The sequence below is a fragment of the Narcine bancroftii genome, chromosome 2 (assembly GCF_036971445.1).
Source record: "Narcine bancroftii isolate sNarBan1 chromosome 2, sNarBan1.hap1, whole genome shotgun sequence".
Classification (NCBI taxonomy): Eukaryota; Metazoa; Chordata; class Chondrichthyes; order Torpediniformes; family Narcinidae; genus Narcine; species Narcine bancroftii.
The window spans coordinates 106,796,877-106,817,217 of record NC_091470.1 but is presented as its reverse complement, the minus strand read 5'-3'; the positions used below and the strand labels follow the sequence as shown (position 1 = coordinate 106,817,217).

At 43.4% G+C, this 20,341-nt stretch overlaps 1 protein-coding gene across 3 annotated transcripts in view; it reads left to right on the top strand.

Annotated features, from left to right (window-relative positions):
• Nucleotides 1-1,001: 1,001 nt before the first annotated feature.
• LOC138754092 (scavenger receptor cysteine-rich domain-containing protein DMBT1-like) overlaps nt 1,002-20,341 on the top strand; it is a 35,667-nt gene continuing 16,327 nt past the window's right edge. Inside the window, exons 1-6 of one of the 3 annotated variants that reach the window (XM_069917912.1) lie at nt 1,002-1,086; nt 7,117-7,149; nt 7,709-8,023; nt 12,567-12,872; nt 18,106-18,420; nt 19,188-19,502. In XM_069917912.1, the coding sequence (XP_069774013.1) occupies nt 1,026-1,086; nt 7,117-7,149; nt 7,709-8,023; nt 12,567-12,872; nt 18,106-18,420; nt 19,188-19,502 (1,345 nt within the window). In that variant the 5' untranslated portion in view covers nt 1,002-1,025. Of the gene's footprint in view, nt 1,087-7,116; nt 7,150-7,708; nt 8,024-8,569; nt 8,963-12,566; nt 12,873-18,105; nt 18,421-19,187; nt 19,503-20,341 lie in introns of those variants that run through there. The other 2 variants (XM_069917914.1, XM_069917913.1) reach the window with 2 other exon arrangements.

Here is a 20,341-nt window from a genome sequence, read left to right as displayed (position 1 = left end):
TACCACGGGATAAAGAAAAATAATATCTGCAGAACCTGGATTCAAGTTCAAGACACAAATGTGCAGTAAAATTCAGCTGGTCAGGCAGCATCTGAGGCAATCCATGATCAGACATGACGAAGCGCCCAGCCCGGAAAGGTTGGTTAGACTTTGGTTCCTATCGATACTGGGTGACCTGCTGACTTTCCCCAGCACGTTCCTGCATTGATCCAGGGAAAATGTCAATAAAGCAAATTCATTGCACTGGTTAGGAATAGCAATACCGGAAAAAGAAAAGGTGGTGGCAGAGAATGTGCACTATATGGAAATATTTTTTAGCAGAAATATGAAGGATTACTTGGGCTGGAGATCATCCGTCCACCTCGAAAGAATCAGCAACGTCGCGAAAATATTTGTGCTTATCCTGGACTTTACATTTATTTTTTACTCGCCGCGCTCTATGTAAGATCAGTCTGTAATGGATGCGTCATCCATGTATTCAGAAGAATAAAATGAACGAGAGATTTCTGCTGTTTTGTTTTTTTAAACCCCTTGAATATGTAACAAAATGCGACGTTCGGCCTTGTGAGATATTGGAAAGAGGTTGTTTTGAATAGCAAGATGGGGATTCAGCGCTATTAAGTGCGGTAGGTAAGGGTGGGAGGTAATACGGGGAAACGAGAGTCACAGAAAGTACCCAAAAGACCTTGAATACACTCTGCAAGAGAGTACGCTTCACTTTCTGTATTCTCCTTGGATGCAAGTTTCAGTCGCGTCTCTGCAGAGACTCACTCGAGTCATTTGTTTCTCAGGAGAGGGGGAAGCAAAACGATGACCCTGTTATTACCATGGTGGTTTCCCATTGGTTCATTCATACAGACTGCAGTTCACGCCTTATTTCAGACAAAGGATTATTTTTTTATTGGTCATGGTATAACATGAGATAGAGGTCAGGCAGTTATAAAATAATTCAGTCTCAGATGAAGTGGAATATCAGAAATCTTGGAGAAACTGCTTCAGGGATCATGTTCAAGCCGTCACTGTAAATGACCACCGGGAGAATGCTGCGGCCCTTCTTGATATTGATGAGATTGATCATCTGGAACTGTGAGTTTGTTATGAATATTGATGGAATCCGGTTTTTATTTGCAACGTTGTCATAATTAAAATTGAGCTTCGCTTAAATTGATTGTTAACTTATAGAACATCGAGAAACAGAGGAAGCAACATTTCTTTTTGTCTCTGAATGTTTCCATTGTGGTGAAATATCTTTTCCATGGTAAATATGTCCTTGAGCGGTGAATCTTTCACCCATCTAATTGGTGATTTGCCTTATCTTTTATATTAAGGGCACAAGAACAGAAAGAATCGGAACGTTAAGCCAATTTAATTCCTGACCCCGAGAATAGACAGTGAAATGATTTGCCCATTTTTTCAGGCCATGTAAACTCTTACTGATTTGCTTGTTATTATACGCTTGTTCATTTCGACCGGCGACTTTACAAATATTTGGATTTCTTGACATTGATGGTGATATTTTAAATACCCATCAATATTTCTGGCAAGAGTGGAATTCCGCAGAGGTGACTTGTGTGAGATCATCTTCGAATAGGATGGTTCATACGAGGTAGAGGGAGAATCATTGCAGGGTCACAGAGAATTCAGAGACCGGAGTGTGTAAGCTCAGCGTGTGAGAACAGAGCCGAACCTGCAGCTGCGGCTGACTGACTCGGTGAACACATTCCTCACGCTGATACTTAGTGTCCGATCTCATTCTACCCACCATGCGATGCAGGGACTGACGATGTTGAACTAATATATTTACAATTATATTATTGAGAAAGGTTTACATTTTGCATGATTAAATGTGACCCTGATTGAGAATCATCACATCATTCACATTAAATAGAGATTAATCCTAAACGCACATTTGGGAGGATAGTGCCACTGACATTTCTAAAGAGTGGCGGAGTTTAATTTGTTATCCGTTTTCCTCAAACGTATGATATTATGTTTCAAATCAAATATCCAGTTTGCCCTTTGGTGCGCCCGGAGAAAACCGACAAATATTTGGTTTTAATCTTCCCGAGTTAGTGCAGAAAATAACGTTAAGTATTGTTTTGAGTTTTCCTCCAAATGTCTTTCCACGAGCTGCATTCAGGTGAAAGGTGTTCAGTCAATTTGGTGACAAATGGCGACTGGATTCTTCTGTCCTTCATAAACTGAAGCAGAAATCGTTGGATAGACAGTTCAGTGTCATTCTCATCAGGAGAACGGCATCTGATGTCAGAACAATAGTGAATATTAAACAAAATTGGCAGCAGAACAGACCGAAAGATAACTTAAGATTCCTTTCCGTCATGTGAAATATTACATGCAATTTGCTTAGCTCTACTTCGTAAAGTCAGAGAACGAGAAGCAAAGGTGAATCTCCCCAGGGACCACGAGTGTCCGCGGAGTCTTCTCCATCCTTCCTGCACCTACATAGAGTCCAGTCCAAACCATCCGCAGCCGGAGCTCCATCTCGGAACTTCCGACACGGTCAGGAAACATCTGGTGCCCTCCCTACCCTCTCGCATCCTGGATCTATTACCGGTTGTCCCTTCAGCCAGACTCGAGCCAGTCTTCAGCAGTCCGCAGCCTGATGTGAAACCTTCGACCGAAGTCACCAGCAGTCCCCATCCTGCACAGATTCTTGGCCCTGAATCATCAACAGACTGTCGTCTGTGTGTTCTTCAAACTCTGAACTCCTCACTGTTCCGCCGGCCTGGTCACCCTTCTGTGGGTAGTCAACTCTGCCTCAGCTTCGAAACGAAGAGAGGCTGGGTGGGGGGTCGTGGGGAGTCGTCTCCCGTTTTCTCGTGCTCGCTGGAGTCTGCAACTCCTCGGGGCTGCTGCCGATCACAGGCTCCGTCATCTTGGGCCAGACACCGCGGGCGCCAGATTTTCAAATAAAACCACCGTCGGCTCCATTTATAGGCCGTGTAAAGCTTGTCCGCAGCGCAATAGTCACACTGGGAGTTTGGACCCCGAGGGGAATGCTGTATCTCCGCTCCACGCACTCCATCGTTCGGCAGCGGGGGCAGCGCAGACGTCAAAGCAGCTCTGTCAGCGCCATCAATTCTTGCGGGCGTCTCTTCTCTCAAGAGCTTCCGAGTCCGTTGTGTTTATCGATTTTGTTTTTCTCTTTTTTGAAGATTCCTCTCATAGAACAGAATTTTCCAGCTTAGAATTAACACTTCAGCTCTTTACTCCAACAAATGCCGATAGTTTCCTTACTGCATCGCCCTTCATTTTTCTCAGTCCATGGCCCCATCTAATAGTCTATTCTATTTTATTGCACGACCCTCCCGAAATCCTTACGGATAGATCATTCATTGCACTCCCCAGATTCTACGTGACAAAACTCACCTCGTCCATGCTCCTTTTAATTAGCCCAAGCAACAAAAAGCTGTTCCCCCTGTTATTGGTCATTTCAGCCATGGGACTGTGTTTTTCGACATCCACACGGTCAATGTCTCTCACCATCTTTTCACTTGGGAGCCTAAATTAAGGCAGACATGAACCCTTGCTTCTTAATCTCCTTCCCCTTCCTTGACAGAAATATTGAGTGCGCTTCTCGGTCGGTGGCTTACTTGCTCAAATTGGACTGTTCATGTTTAATTATATCCATTAACAACAAATGCTCACTGTGTTAAAGGGAAGGTTTCGGGCATTGCCTGCTCCATGCTCGTTTGTCTGAACAAGATTTGTCGTTTCCCAACTTTTACCCTAACACGACCTAACAGGAGTGTGATCACTGTTTTCCCATTTACACTATACCTTGTGTTTACAAATAATGTCCATTCTCAGCTGTTCTCCGCCTTGTATTTTTATTTCATTCTGATCGCCAAGATTTTGCTGTTAAGATGACGTGTCATTCAGATGGCTAAAGTCCCTAACTGTCTTTGTGTTCCTTAATATATATTGCTATAGATGCCAAAAACGTTTAGATCGTAAAAACGTGTTTTCTTAGCTAATTAATGAACATAGCTTTGGAGATGCGAAATCTGTAACACAAATATTTCTCTGTGAAACATGTAGGAAAATGAGTCCCAGAGTAACACTCATGCAAAATGAATTTTTAAAAGTTTACATCATTTGTATTGAAAGTTGACATTGTTTGTTCAAATTTTCATTATATCATGATGTTCCTTAACTGACGGATTTACTCCATGATATTTCTAAATATCTAAAACCGAGTGCAGGGAAATGCCGTGGTGAGCGGTGGAGCTAAGGCGCATGGATAGAGAACCGAGGTCTTTCCGAATCCGCTCCGAGCAACAGTCACGCATTTCACGATTAATATCAATAATATTCAGGTAAACTCTTTCTACCAGAGGAAGGAGAATTTACATTGCCCAATTAATCTATCTTCGTGCTCATCGTTGTTGCGTGAGGGGGTACCAGCGCTGTCAAAGGGAGCACGTGCAACCTCCAGACATCAATTGACCACAGGATTACAACTGGGTCAGGCTGCAGCTCTCCGTAACGAACAGACCTCTTACATTTAAATTCTTTTCAATTTTATTAATGCTGCACCGGGAACTCGATGTCGCGTGAAATGTAATAGGAATACTGCTGGAGAAACCCAACAGGTTATGCAACATCCATGGCGAGTGACGGGTAACCACAGTGTCGGGCCTGACCCCTCAATCATGTTGTAGCGATTCTGATCCAATGTTAACCTCCGGCGCTGTGTACTGTGCGCGAACCTCCGAGGTTCTCCCGCTGTTCTTGCAGGTGTCTCCGGGTACCGTGGCTTCCACCCACAGGCAATAGGTTGCGAGTCGGGAGGCTAATTGGTTGCCATCAATGACTGTTTATTGGAAGCGCGAAAAAGAACAAGGGAGAGTTGATGGACATACGTGGAGAGTGTTTGGATGAAGGGATATAACGAGCGGTTAAATAAAACAAATGTGATGACTCTTGGCTCTGTCTCGACCCAAAGTGCTGATCAGTCCAATTTCAATCGTTACGAGTAAATAATTAGAATCTTATAATGTTACAAAATCGCAGAGATGGAATAATATTGATTTAACATGCTTGAAATTTTAATAGAATCGTGAAGCACGCCAGACAAAATATATTCTCCAATGTGGGGATGGGTCTGACATGTACATATCATTCTGGAGTGAGATTAGTCTCTAAAATAAAGAGTGTCTGTATTTTAGCAGTCAGTAACTCATTGTTCAATCTCTCTGAGCGAATATAATCAGTATATATGATAGGAGGGAAAAAGTGAACAAAGGCCTTGAAGTTGTAAAATAAAACTAGTATTTCCCACAGAACCAAAAGAAAATGACATTTCGAGAGTAAGCGCCTATTACCTGAGCAACGTCTGAAAGAGCACTCAAGCCTGCGTGCAAATTGTTCCTATCCGTTTCGGATAATCTGGGACAGAAAAAAGGTGTACATGTTGAAATATAAATTTTGAGATAACAACCCAATAACAGGCCCTTCCGATCCATGAGACCGAGCTGCAAAAATGCACCCACTTTGTCAAATCCTTGTAATAGTGTTCACGAATTTTCCGCAAGTAAATCCGAAAATACAACGTAACCTCAGTTTCCACATTCAGATAGCCGGACATGGAAAAATAATAATTCTGTAGAAGATAATGTTGAGGAAAGAAGATATATTTGGAAAATGTGGCGAAGACGTTCAAGCGCTGTGCAGTGGATGTTGTATATTTTGGCTTTGACAAAATCCTATATGGCAGCTTCGTCTGGGAGGCTAGATCTCGGGAACAGAGGAGTTGTCTGGTTGGAATCAAGATTGGTTTTGGAGGAATGGGACAGTCTTGCTTGGTGTTTGGGTGTAGTTCTGATTGGTGGACTGCGAATGGAGAAGTCAGGCAGGCATGGGTGCAGTGTCCGTCCAAAGTCGAGTCCACATAATCTAGTTGTACAAGATGTGAGTGAGACAAGAATTCTGGTTGTTTATTTGCAGGAAGAACAAGAAAATCTTCGTGAAAATGCAAAGGAGATTCACGAGGAAGGTGCATGGACAAGAGGGCAAAAGACAGAGTAATATGTTAGATGCGCTGTGCCTTTGTTCCACGAGCAAAGGAGCCTTGGAGGCGACCTGACATTCACGAGGAGCATTAGTAAAGTGAATGCTCACAGTCCTTTTATCACTGAATAGACGAATCTCGAACTGGAGGCCAGGGGTTCAGGCTGAGGTTTAAAGGGAACCTGAGGGGGAACTCTGCACTCGGACGACCGTCCCTGCCTAGAACGGTGCTTAAAGAGACTGTAGAAGCGGTATTTTGTTTACGTGCAAAAGACATTTGGACAGGAACATGCACAGGAACGGCTGACGAATTGCCAGCAAAAGGTACCGAGCACAATTGCCAACTTGTTCCGCCTGAATGTGTTGAGCCGAGCGAGCTCTTCCGTGCTGTACGTCTCCGTGAAATTAACTTGCTCTTCATCCCTTAGAATTCAACAGCAGGAAGCAGAACCCTTAAAATTAACGTGTGCCATATGGAACTTGGCTTATTGGATTTCAAATTAAAATGAGAATCTCAGCTCGAAAGAGAATGAGCGCCAGAAACATCAACAGTGGAGGAGGGAAAGAGGGGTTCTTCTCCACCAGGCAATTTCCACTGGAATAAATAGAAAGGCATTACAGCAACTTTCCAGATAAACGGGCAAAGGCGAATGTCGATGTCCTCAACTGATCGATCACAAATCTAGCTGATATCTCGACGGGCCGAAATCCCACTAATGCAGCAAATTGTCCCATGACGGTGGCAGCAGCAGATTCATTACCAGCCGCACTGTAGAAAACTAATCAACTCACGGGAGAACTTCCTTCCTGGTGTCAGCAGATCTGAAATCTATTTTCGTTGTATAGTAAGGGAGGATGCGAATTATTAGTTACCGAGGTTTGATTATAGTTACATAAACAAAGAAAAAACAGGTGCGAATCAAACCATTTTCTGCAAAATGGTTCCTAAGAGATTCTTCATTTGCCGTCGGTTCTATTTCCGTTGAGTTTCATTAAATTGTTGACTGCCGCCCCATGAAGCCCCCACTCCCACCTCCTAAACCCACAGGTCGCTCCAATTTAAATCTGAATTTCTCATTGCAGATCGCCTCAGGAACTGTTTGGCTGACCGGTCAGGTAATGTCTTTTAATCTTTACTGTGTTTAGTTTGCGGCTGTTGAGACTGGTTGTTACTGGGGATTTGTAGCTGAGACCTTCACATAGGTGACATTCTTAAACGGATCGGTGCACTGCCCGGACCCTATTGCCCCGCTGACCAAATGAACTCGCACAGTTCACCCCACCTTGCTCCTTTTGAAGACTCAGGCCGACGCTTTGATGCCCAATTCCCTTAATCCGATCACGCAACCACCACGTGTCGGGTCCACTACAGGTCAATCGGATCTGGCTACAACCGAAACACTTTCCATCATGTGCAAACGGCCACGCTCTTTTCGTCCTGGGGGCCGCCTTCTCCCCTGGAATAACCGGGAGATACGCGGTTCTCAGGAGGTTCACCAGACTGCATGTGCTCGACACTTTCGGCAGTTTATTCGGGCTATACCACAGACTGGCACTGCCGTGGAAGATGTGTGAACGTTGAGTGTGTGAGCGGGTGTGAGCTGGGAGCGCGGGGCGCCGAGAGGGGGGATGAGCCGCGGGCGAGCCGGGTCCTAACGTTTCTGTTTTGTTTCAGAGAGCGACGTGTTGAGGCTGGTGAATGGGGGAAGTCCGTGCGCCGGGAGAGTGGAGGTTTCCCACCAGGGTGTCTGGGGAACTGTGGATGATTACGGCTGGGACATGAACGATGCGGCTGTGGTGTGTCGGCAGACGGGCTGCGGGTCCGCGCTGAAAGCCCCACGCAAAGCTCACTTTGGACCGGGCACCGGACCAGTCGTGACGTGGAATGTTCGGTGCACCGGGAGAGAGACCGCTCTGCGGAAATGTCCATCAGAACCATGGGCTTCATATGGATGGTCACACAACAACGATGTCGGCGTTATCTGCTCAGGTAAAGATCCGCCTTTACTCACTTCTGTCCCACCGCTTGAATATTTCCGCGACACCGGGATGTAAAACCACCGACTGATCGCGACTGATGTGAATTTACACCCAGTTTCTGACGGGAATTATTACTGTTATATTGGGATCACAATGTGTGTTAGAGAACTCGCACCCGTTTCAATTCGACGCCGAGAACCGGTAAATAATCGGCGCCATGTTCGTACGGACCAAAACACAAACAAACACCCTCCCCTCCAACCCCCCATTCCCTCCCCTCCCCTCCCCTCACCCCAAACCTTCCCCCCCCCCCCCCCCCCCCACCGTCCGCCTGAATCCTTGACAGTTGAAGTTAGTCCTCTAATTTGTGGTGTGTTTCAGATTCCAGCATCTGCTGTCTCGCGGGTCCCCAAAATGAACAGAAATCCCAACCACCCCCCCCATCTCCACTTTTCCCGTGGGTTTTTACTGAGTATTTTCTCTGATTTATACAGAGAGATGATACAGTAGCAAGAACATATCTGCATGTCAGGGTCACGTGGCGGAGGGGCCTCCGCTGGTCCCTTTAATCTAGTCCGTTTGCGGTCCTTCCTGTGAGAGGTCGGACTGTGCACCGGCTGCTTCACACACAGAAACACCTCAGGACAACCGTTTATTTGAATTTCGCGCGCGCGCCTTTAAGGCCAACGGCAGTTCGGCCCCACGTGGCTATGACGTCATCGCGTTGTTCGGGGCGCGAGCAATGGCCTCATGCTCCCGGTAATCAGTAAGCCCCGACAGCGCCATCTGCCTGGAGTTCCACTCCTGCGCGGTATTACAAGCGGAGCGGGTTCCCCGCAGGAGACTTTCACCACCGCACAACCCCCGCCCCCAGAACCGGCTTACGCCGCTTGGGCGTCCGACCCCTCCCTTTATGTTGAGCCCTCCTCTCTGGTTGTTCCAGATTCACGTGAGCTAGTTTTAGTTTATCTATTGTAAATAATTCCGCCGTCCTTGCAATGTCCAAAGTAAAAGTCTTTCCTGAACGCTGCAGGACTTTATACGACCCTCATGCGGGCGCTTCTGGGGGGACGAATGCGGGCAACGCTGGAAGAAAATGAAATCCGATGAGGCCAGCTCTTTGAGGATGTTCGACAGGTGTCCGTTGTGTTGGGTTGGTAGAGGGGGTGCCAGCGAGTAGAGTCTGTTGCGGAGGTCCATGAAGAGGGTTGGGTGGGTCAAAGATGATATGTGCTGGATAGAAGTGATTTCTCGAATCCATTGAGCCCAATTTATGGCTGTGATCCCAGTAAAGTCATGAATCGATGGAAGATCGACCCCCAGTGAACTTATCGACCATTGTGATGAACCTTGTATTGTGATACAATGGATTAATTAAAAATATGCTTATGAAAGGGATTAGAAGTTGGTTAGCTGTTTGGTTGCATGCAGTTCACAGACAAAACAAAGTCTTGAAAATTTCCAAGGGCAGGTGCAAACAGAAAGATCTGTGCTTCACAAACATGTTCAAGCACATCCCCGAAACTGAATCATTTCCAGAGAGTTGAGTCCATGTGTTTTTTGAAAAGCCTTGAAACTACAACATTTACAAACTGAAAGAAAAAGAACGGTGCCTGGTACCTCAGGAAGGAAAAGGGCAGAGAATTAGAGAGGGGGCTGGTAGCATAGGGGAGTGTGAGGAAATGCTGGACAGACGATTAGGCTGCTGAATACGCTCCTGAGCAGGGTTCTCATATGGTAGTCTGAGTTTATTCTCTGTGGAAACCAGGAGCGGTGTCTAGTCTTCCTGGTGTGGCTAAGAAGAGAAGGACTCTGTGAGAAGAACCCGGAAAGATGATTCTTCTGGAAGACATTCCCATTTGGTGTGTGTACAAGCAAAAACAATCTCTCTGTTACCCTCACCAACTGTTCTGCCTGCTAATTCTAAGTAAAGCACTGACGTGCTATGGTCCGCACACTGGCAATGAGCCTAGGCAGAACAATATTTGGCACAGTTAGATGAGCCGCAGGGCCTGTGTCTGTTCCATTAAGCTATGGTTCCAAAATCAGATGTCCCATCTTATAAACAGCAGGTGTGGAAGCAAAGGTTTTGAGTTTGCTGTCCGGATCGAGGGTTTGCATCAGGACGTCCTGAGCAGGCACCAATTAGACAAAGGACTGTTAGAGAGGAAATTGATTGAGAGAAGTCTTTGACTTATATATGACTTCTCAGTCATTGGGAATCTGCACACATACTACTCAATTGGCACCGGCGTTAACGTCGATAGGTGCTGAAGATTAAAAGTTATATTGTGCGAGGTTATTGGGAGGAATCCTACTGGGTTACACCATGTTCTAAGGGTCCAGAGGACCCCAAAACCCAGCAGCGATAGAAATGCACCAAGACAAATTTTAATAGTTTAAATATAAAAACAGGATCAAACCTTAAATTATTATTATGAACTTAACTTAACCTAAGTTAAACCCTTTTAGATCTAAGCAAATGTGTATGTAATGTGTATGTGTGTGTAAATTCAGAAAAGATATTTGATTCACAGTTCAAACTCATTTCCCACTTCTCCAAGTTTACCGGTATCAGGCAATTGTTATACTGTGCATAGATTTAAAATTTATGAATCTTCACGAGACTTTGGTGCTTGAAATGTAAATGGTTACCGCTTGGTTTTCAGAGATTGTTTTGTTCGTTGGACACTTAAAAACAGATTCCTTACCATCAGCCACTTCAGTCTTGCCGAAGAAATTTGCCCCATCAGTATTTTCCAGATGATAACCTCTCTCGTTCAGGTCACCACAGAGTTCCTTTCTATTTCCCTTATCGCAGGCAAAACATTATACAGCAAACCATCTCCTATTATATGGAAAACAAAGATGATTTTAACAGGCCGAATCCAGATCTCAAAATGGGGTTTCAAATAAGCTTCCGGTAATATACCTATACATACACAGGGTTTCACACGTTAACAAGTCGGGATTCCTGAGTGCGAGCTGTAGTCTCGATTCATATTCAGTTCAACAGGGCAGTGGGTTTACTTGTGATTCCTTCAGATCATAAGTGGCCTCGTTGTTCCCTTTTTGCCATAGATTAGGCAGACCCGACCAGATTGTCGAAATTTCAAACGTGATGGGGGCTTAAATAAATGATATCCGCGTCAACAGACCAATGTACACGAACATCACGACAGATGATACCATGGTCTGATTGCTCGAAGATAGAAAGGGTCGATCACTGCGCTAGGTTTTGATCCGAGCCCTCTCAATCAGCCGAATTAAAAAATAAATAAATATCAACAATCAAATTAATGGCAGATTTTCGGACAATATTGTTGTAGAGGTGAGTTCTTTAACTTCCCCAGTATTTACAGGGATTGACTTAATGAAGGAGAAATAGAGGGCATAGAATTTAACTTGGGCCTATTTCTGTCCGGAGATATTGTAAATATATCATCCCCAGACGTGAAATTGCCGGAGAAACCCAACAGGTCACGCAGCATCTTAGTGTCTCCAGCATTTCTGTGTATTGCACGACAATCACAACTCCTGCAGACTTTCCTTTTGAACTTCCTCCGACATAGTCTTTGTCGAAATTATTTCTGTTACATTCTCGTAAGAAGTGTCAACATTTCATATTTATTCAAATTTATACAGCAGGATGTTTAAATCGATTACTTTACTTCGTGTTTAAATCGATTACTTTACTTCAGCTGATCGGTGGAGTTCAATTGAACAGGGAACACTATTAGGCGCCCTGATTTAATAACTTTCTTCCTGTGTTTCCTGGAGACAAAACCCAAAATATTCATGGAGCCAACCTCTCATCATATACTCCCTGAGCCACTAATTAAAAGCCAAATGTGGTGAGGAGGCTCATTACTGCAGGGAATGGGTGGAATCAAGAGTTGTCGCCGGAAATGTGAGCTGGCAGACATTGGAAGGAAGGAAGAGAGGGAAGGAATCTGGGAAGAAAATGACAATGAGGGAAAAACTGTTCGCAGCATATTATCAGATAAGGTGTGATTGTATGGGACTGGACTCCAGTGGAGACTTGTTCAGGAAAATTGAGCCTATGTGGCCAGAGTTTATCCCAACGTAAATTTCATTCTTCCAGCGAATCCAGAGGGTTTATAATGGAGGTGATAGCATGAAATAATGGGAAGAATTCGACATCGTTTGATCAGACTTTAATGAATGAGGAAGGGAGGAAATGTTATTGCACAGCTCTTATACCCTAATGGAAATGGATAAAGTGGGAAAGGTGTCCCTAAGGCAGAGGTTGTTAGAATGGGATTATAGTATCCTTTATTGAGACTTTGCTATGTATTTTCTTTTAATATAATCTCAGTTTGGGGAAAAAAAAGGAGAGGAAACTATGCGTTTGGGCGTCAAAATTATTCCACCCGCAAAAAATAAATTCAATGGAAGAATGAGGATGAGAAATCTCATCGGCAGCAGTCCAGACCGAAGCATCATTAATTTCAGCACAGAATTTTCTGATCTCGTCTGTAAGCCGACTTTACAATTTGTGTTATCATGACTGTGGTTCATTTCTTTCTCAGAACACAGAGTACCAAGATTAGTATCCGGATATGATCGCTGCTCGGGAAGACTGGAGGTGATGTTTGGTGATACCTGGTACACGATATGTGACGCTCACTGGGATATGGATGATGCTGATGTGGTGTGCCGTCATCTTCAATGCGGAGTTGCCGTATCTATGCAAAGCGGAGCTTATTTTGAAGAGGGAACTCCGTCCAAAAGGAGCTTGGAATGTAATGGCGAAGAACTATTTTTGTCGGACTGTCCACTTTCTGCGGGAACCCATCATTGCAGTCAAAGAAATGGTGTCGATGTGATCTGTACTGGTGAGTAACAGATTTCTAAATATTGCTGTATTTGGCTTTCATCGTGCACAAAGCATTCGGTCATCCATAATTTTCTGTTATAAAATTTGCATAAAATGCATCGATACAATAAATTGCTATGTATTATTGATATCATATTGTCCTGGGTATAAAAACTTAATAATGTAACATGTTTCTTTGGCCAACACTGTTCATTGAATGTTCAGAAGTATGAAATTAAAAATACCCACATTAAACGACCTCCAACCGATTAACGAACCATTTGCCACCAAGGCAAAGTCGTGTGAACTTCAAAGCGATCGCCAATAGAAAGCAATGAAAATGATTTACTAACAGAGCTCTGCTGAACTCCAAAGTTTCAGTATAAATGAAAAACGAAATGCTGCACAGAAACATAAGGATATTATTAGGAAATCGAAAGATGGTGTAAGGTGGCGTCGGAGAGGCAGTAGGTGGCAAACAGAGCTCCCCAGAGGAAAGACAGGAAAAAGAAGACCCCCTTTAAAAAACGTAAAGAATGAAAGCACGGAAGAAATAATGAAGATACAAGAGAAAATGGGATGAACGAAAAAGGGTTGAATCAAGACAGAAGAGAAAACGAGAGAAGATCGCCTCTTGGTGGAAGCGAGAAAGAGACCGGCCACAAGTCCATGCAGCTGTAGGAAAGGGAAGACGAGGCGACCTGGGGAGGGCCGTGAGCGAGGAGGCCGAGATAACGTCGGGCGGTCCACGGAGGTTCGGCGGAGGCCAGCGGGCAGCACATCCTGGAGAGGCAGTGAAGACGGCGGCGGCGGCGACAAGGGGGAACCCCTCACCTGGTAAGTCAGATCCCTGTGGGGACCAGGAGATGGCGGCGGCGATGGGCCCGCAAGACGTCGGGCTACATGACCAGGGAGGGGCTGGGACGAAGAGGACGGCAGAGAAGACTTCGGAAGAAGAAGTGAAGGAGTCCGAATGGAAGGAGGAGGAGGTGGAAAGAAAGAAACAAAAGAGAAAGTCAAAGAAAATGGAGGAAGAGGTCTGTGTCCTCGACCAGAGACATTATTGATGCTATCCACTAGATGAAGAATACATTAAAATTAGTGGCATGGAAGAAGGAAGATGCCATCCAAGAGAGACTAGACAATTTAACTGAAATGGTGGAATCAACAGAGGAAAGAATAGAAAGAGTAGTATATAGGTTGGAAAAAAAGGGTAAAGAGAGATGGACGTGTGTGGAAAGAGAAAGAGAGCATATGGGAGGAAATGGATGCTCTCTAAATTTGTAGCAGGAGAAACAATATTAAAATCGTTGAGTTGTTGGGGATACAGAGGAAAGAGACCCGGTGGGACCTGAGCTGTCGAGGAGGGAGAAATTTGAGAATAATCTGGAGATGGAGTGGGCCCACCGGTCTCCTGCACCCCACCCAATGATCCCGACCTGCTTTGGTTAGCTTCCTTCGCAACGACAACATAGGTAGGATTTGACGGGCGGTGGCGAGGGAAGCGAAGGAGAGAGCGGGGTCCTATGGAGTATGCAGGAGCGATTGAACTCGTTTAGCCAAATAGAAGGGGATTCAACTTGGTTAAAAGAAATCTTAGGAAAGAAAGGACTGAGTTTACCCTCCTTCACCCAACAATTTTAAAGATATTAAGTGGGGGTGGTTGGGAAGAAGAGGGGTTTCTTATTCCAGACCCTCGGGAGGCATTGGATTTTGTGGAAACCCTGCCGCCTTCCCTGGTCTAAATATAAATAAGAGATATTTGGTTGAATTATTGATTGTATATGCTCTAACTGTTATGATTGAGGGGTATATTTCATTGTATTTTAATCTGTTACTATCTATAGAATAATGGTTATGTTAAAGGATGAATTATTACAGGGAGTTCGAAGAAAAGTGGAGAGACTAGGGTAAGAGTGAGATGGGCGCACCCCAATATATCTGGAGATTTGGTGGTAATATTTTGGGGATTGGTGCCGACAAGGTTCTGTGGTAGATCACAGGGCAGAAGGGAAGGGGAAATGATTAATTGGAGGAATGTTCTGGATTTCTCTGAATTATTTGCTCAATAATATTTTAGTTGATTTAGGTTTTGTTTGGATCACAATATTCTCTACCAGATATCTATGGAAGACAAAGAGGAAGGAAGATGAGTATCAGAATATTAGAAGGAAGGGGGAAATTGCTGCAAGACCATTGACCCTTGGCTATATCCTTCATAATGCCAGATAAGCAGGTCATAGTGTACAGATGGCACCTGAACTAGCTTCTGTTGGGTAAACCAAAACTTTATAGCTTTGTTAGGACTCAGATAGATTTATTTTATCTGTGAGACGAAACGCTCCTCTACTGATGATAATTTCCTAATATGAATGCATTGAAAGCTTATTTAAGGGTCCAGTTATTTGAATACACCAACGGTTTCAAAACAAAGCAGATAAAGGTGATCAATAATTTGGAACAAGAAATAGCTGAAATAGGAAATAAAATACCAACAGAGAATGCTGAATAGAATGAATCCATATAAAGCTGGATTTGTGGAGGAATCCGCAAGCAACATAGCTTGATTGCTTACTATCTGGGACTTTCAGGGATGGATTCAGGAGTGGCCATAGCGCTGGATGTGGACAAGACATTTAAGAGAAATGAATGAGAATTACTGATCAAGGGACTGGAGAAATATGGACTGGGACAAACATTTATTATTTGGGTTAGTATACTCGACTATAAACCCCAAGCTTAAGTTATTACCATTGGGCAGATGTCTCCGTGTTTCGGTTGAGTAGGTCCAGTAGAGAGGGCTGGCCATTTTCTCCAACGCTGTTCATGTTAGCCATTGAGTCACGGGCAGAAGCCATTTGTTGGTGTCCAGGCATAAAGGGTTTCAAGCTGGGCCAGATGAAACAGAAAATCAGCTATTCACCGATCATATCCGCAATATTCACCAGCATATTCACCGATCATATTCACCAGCATATTTGCTGGACACATAATAGATCATTGGTCAGGCTTATGGCCATACTGGAGGATTATTGGCAGGTATTGGGCTATGAGATAAAACTGGACAAGCGTGAGATCACACCTCTGGCAAAGGGGGATTTTCGATTACACCAACTGGGAAGCTAATTCAAATGGCCACAAGAAGACATTAGGTATCTGTATTTAAAGTAGACGAGGATTTATACAACTTATTCAAACACAATTATCTCCTTGTATACTGGAAGATTAAAGTGGACCTTGGTAGATGGAGTATTCGCACATAACTTTGGTGACCAAAGTTAACTGTGCTAAAGTGAAGGTGATACCAAAGCTACAATATCTATTTCTGTGATTACCTATTCCATTGTCCCAGGGGCTATTTACAATGCTCAGCGGATGTGTCAGTAAGTTCCAGTGGAATGGTAAAGTGGCTATAATCTCCATTGTAAAATTGACTTGGGATTACTAATTGGTGTGTATAAAATGTCCCAAAGAGAAAAAAACTATTACTGGGCAGTCCAGGGGAGGTTTATTGCCTCATCTTTTGAGGAAGGGGTCTCCCTCATGGACTCAAATTTGACTACATGCAGGAGGTGAAAAGATAGCAAGGCAGTTTATGTATAAATGGGACAACTATGCTAATCTCAAAGAAAACCGATAAACCCAAATTAAAGCATGTACTTCAGACATGGCATAGAATAAATCAATGTATTGGATTTAAGGTTGGGATCTCCCAAAACGTCCTTGACTCAGAAAAACTTAATAACCGTGAATATACACAATATTATCTTGGCCACCTGGTGCAAGAAAGGAACCAGATGTATCTCATATTGTTACAAATGAGAGCAGCATATGTCATTCGAGCAATTGAGAAATAAATATAATTTGTCATACGTTTTTCTGCTATCTGCAACTAAGGTAATTTTTGATGAATATATTGGGACCATCTATGACCACGCCCATATGTAGTGACATGGAGATATTAATTCGAAATTGAATGTGTGTGTTTATTTCTAAGATCTATTTCATATTCCAAAGTGAGGGACAAAGGTGATCTTACACAAGTCAAGGGAAAGTTGGGAATCGGAGTTGAGCACAAAAATTCATGATCATGATTCATGATCAGTGCTGGTCAGATATGGGTCTGGACAGCATGACAACTGTTATTAATGCCAGGTACAAGTTGGGGCATTTCACGTTTCTGCATAAACTGCACCTCACACCTCAAAAACGACATAAAACTAAAACAGAAATCTCAGTAATGTGCTTCAGGTATGACGTTGCGACTGAACCATTATCCATTCAACCTGGCTGTGAACAAAGGCGAAATGCTTCTGGGAGGACCTGGGGATATTTTGAAAAAAATTACGAAGGTGGATTTTCCACAAGATCCGGAATTATACATTTGGGGAAGATTATGCACGTGTATATTATACTACCCAAGAAGAAAATTTAGCCTGGGAAGGTCGCCTTGGCGGTAGCCAGGAAATGTAGAGCAGTCAGGGTGAATTCTGTCAAATTAACCTTACACGATGGAACATGGAAATGGAAAGTTTGATTTCGCCTGGAGCAAACAACATACAATTGAAGAAGGAAATATGACATTAGTCAGTGTGGAAACCATATCTGAATTATATTGGTTTGCAGATACGACTATTCCCCCCACGGACAAGAACATTGAAAAACTCTGACTCAACAGAGAAACGAACAGGATCAAGGAAAAGAGAGGTGGCGCAGACGATGTGCTCTATTATTCTTTTTTTTTATTACTATCCCTTACCTTTGGTGATTTGTTTTCTCTCTCTATGACTTTTTCCTAGTTGTTGTTGGGGTCTTGACCCACCAGTACTTCTGGTTTTCGTATCTGTATAATTTACATACTTTAATTTGAGTGGTATCAGGGAAGGGGCGGGCGAGGTGAGGTAGGTTTCGAAGGGGATAAGGGGGGAATAGAAATGGAATATATATGTTATACTGGTGTTGGAAGGGATTGTTTTGTGTGCTTAAAATTTATTGAGTCTATGAAAGGCAACATGAAATATTTAATGAAGTAAGTCGTGATAAATTTGCATTTGGAAATACAATTAAATAAAAAAAAGAAATTCAAAACAATCTCAGGAAAACGATCAAGATGGAACCAGAGACCATCCTATTCAACAGTAATACATGGAAAATCGTCGAATAGAAAGTGAAAAAATCAAGCAATACCTATCTGAATTTTCATTCATTCCCATTTTAAGGGTTGTTTTCTGGTTCATTCCTTACTCAAACAGGGAACCATGGACCTCGACTAGTTGGCGGGAAAAACCGATGTTCAGGAAGGGTGGAAATTCTACACGGAGACCAGTGGTGGACCCTTTGTGAGGCGCACTTCAGTTTAGAAGGTGCGAGCGTGATCTGTGAACAGCTGCAGTGCGGTGCAGTCATCGGAACTCCATCAGGTGCCCAATTTGGTGAGGAAACCGGACCTATGTGGAAGGAGGGCTACCGCTGCCAGGGGAACGAGTCCCGAATTGCCGATTGCCCGTTTTCACCCTTGGATAATGTTAGATGTTCACGTGGAAATATTTCTGGACTCATCTGCTCAGGTGAGTCGCCATAGTTAGTAGATTTGAAATAATGAAAGTGTTTTCCAGTCGAAGGAGCATTCAAGCTACTTCTTTGAAACTATTATTTGATAGTCCTATTGTGTAACTTATTTGTGTTTTGCATCTCAATGAAAGGTGAAAGGCTCTACTTCTTTGTTGAAGTAGGTTGAGTGCCTGGAATTCTTATTTGCTATCTGTAGCCAACATGTAAAGTCGGGAAATAAGCCATGTCTCGAAGGGTATAGAGAAATTGCGATTGGGTGAACTGGATATTGTTTGCACACTATTGTCATATGGTTATTATGAACAGAGGCAAGGCAAGGCAATGACTGTTGCTGAAGTAAGCGTTTCCACTGAAATGTTGCTACGAAGTGTGCATTGGGGCAATGAGAAAAAATGTTCCAACATTTAAAGGGGGAGTGGAACAGAATGGGAAACGGCTGGTTTATAAATATCATTAAGTGTTGCGGGATATTTGAAAAAAACAAATATTTGTGAAAACTTCGAGAAGACTTTAAAATCTATTTATGTTCTATCGACTGTCTGGCCCTTGTTAAATGGATTATCCGAGATCGGGCAGAGAAACTGATCAGTATTGGTTTGACTTTGGACACGGATAGGTCACCTATGAAGTAGGTCCGCCTAAATGACTTGCAGCCTAGTGCTGCGGAAAAAAAGACCCGCCAGCTCCCCAGACAAAAGTTTACAATTGATTGGATATTTTGGTTTCACTTTAACCGGTTCATCCAACATATTTGGTTTTGCAGATGAAAGTTGGTCTCTCAGACTGACCAACGGAGGAAGCCGCTGCGACGGCCGAGTGGAGGTGTACCACAATGGCAGCTGGGGGAGAGTGCAGGATCACGTCTGGAGCATCAATGATTCCAACGTAGTGTGCGCAGAGCTGGGTTGCGGCTCTGCTATATCAGCCTACAACTCCTCAATATATGGAGAGAGTGAAAGGCCGGTGTGGGTGAATGAAGTACAGTGTGAAGGAACCGAATCGCAGCTCCGTAATTGCAACACATTCGCGTTGAATTATTTTTCCAGCAATAGCAGAGGCGTTGGGGTCCTGTGTTCAGGTGAGGAAGTAATGTCATTGCCACAAAATGTCACCTGGGAAATGGCAAGCTGCTGGGAAGGTTGATGATGAGTAAAGAACATCGGAACCACATAATAATAAAATCTCGTGTCTTCCCGTTCTTGCACATTCAGGAAATGGCCTAAAACGTACACAAAACTTATTTTGTTCTGGGCACAGCTCTCCACAAACACCACCACCTCAGGGTAAAATTACAGTGGCCAAATATTTTGTCCTCTGGTCACATTAAATAAAATCATGGGTCGCAATTGAAGAGTCAAAAACGAAACAAATATATTAATATAGTTGCTGTGCTTTAAATAAACCACAAGAAACAGGGTTTCTTAAATGTGTTCAAGACATTTCTATAAAAGGTAAACAAAAAATTGTGAATAACAAAATGAGAAATCAAAACAGGTAGATGTGTGGATGGAATGTCCGGGAATTATGGCGAACATCGTCAATGTTGGATATCGAGAGACACCAGAAAGTATATTTCCTATTCGGGACTGTTAAAATGACGGATGAAGCAAATCCATCTCGGAACTAGTACACCCGGGAAGTCCGAAAGCAGATTTCTTCATGATATTTTTGATGTAGAGGAATGTGTTTAAATGAATCCATTTCAGAGTATATATGTTAGATAAATCAAAGTTTGGACAATCAATTCTCTCATGAAAAAAAAAGTCAAATTTCAAAACCGTTGCTGTATTTCCCATTTTAAAGTGGAGTCCAATTTCGAGCTGGCAGCATTGGCCACCTGTATGAAGTGGGGGTTGAGGAAGAAAAATTTCACATGTTAAAAAAAACTTAATGTGATTATATTTTAAAAACCGAACT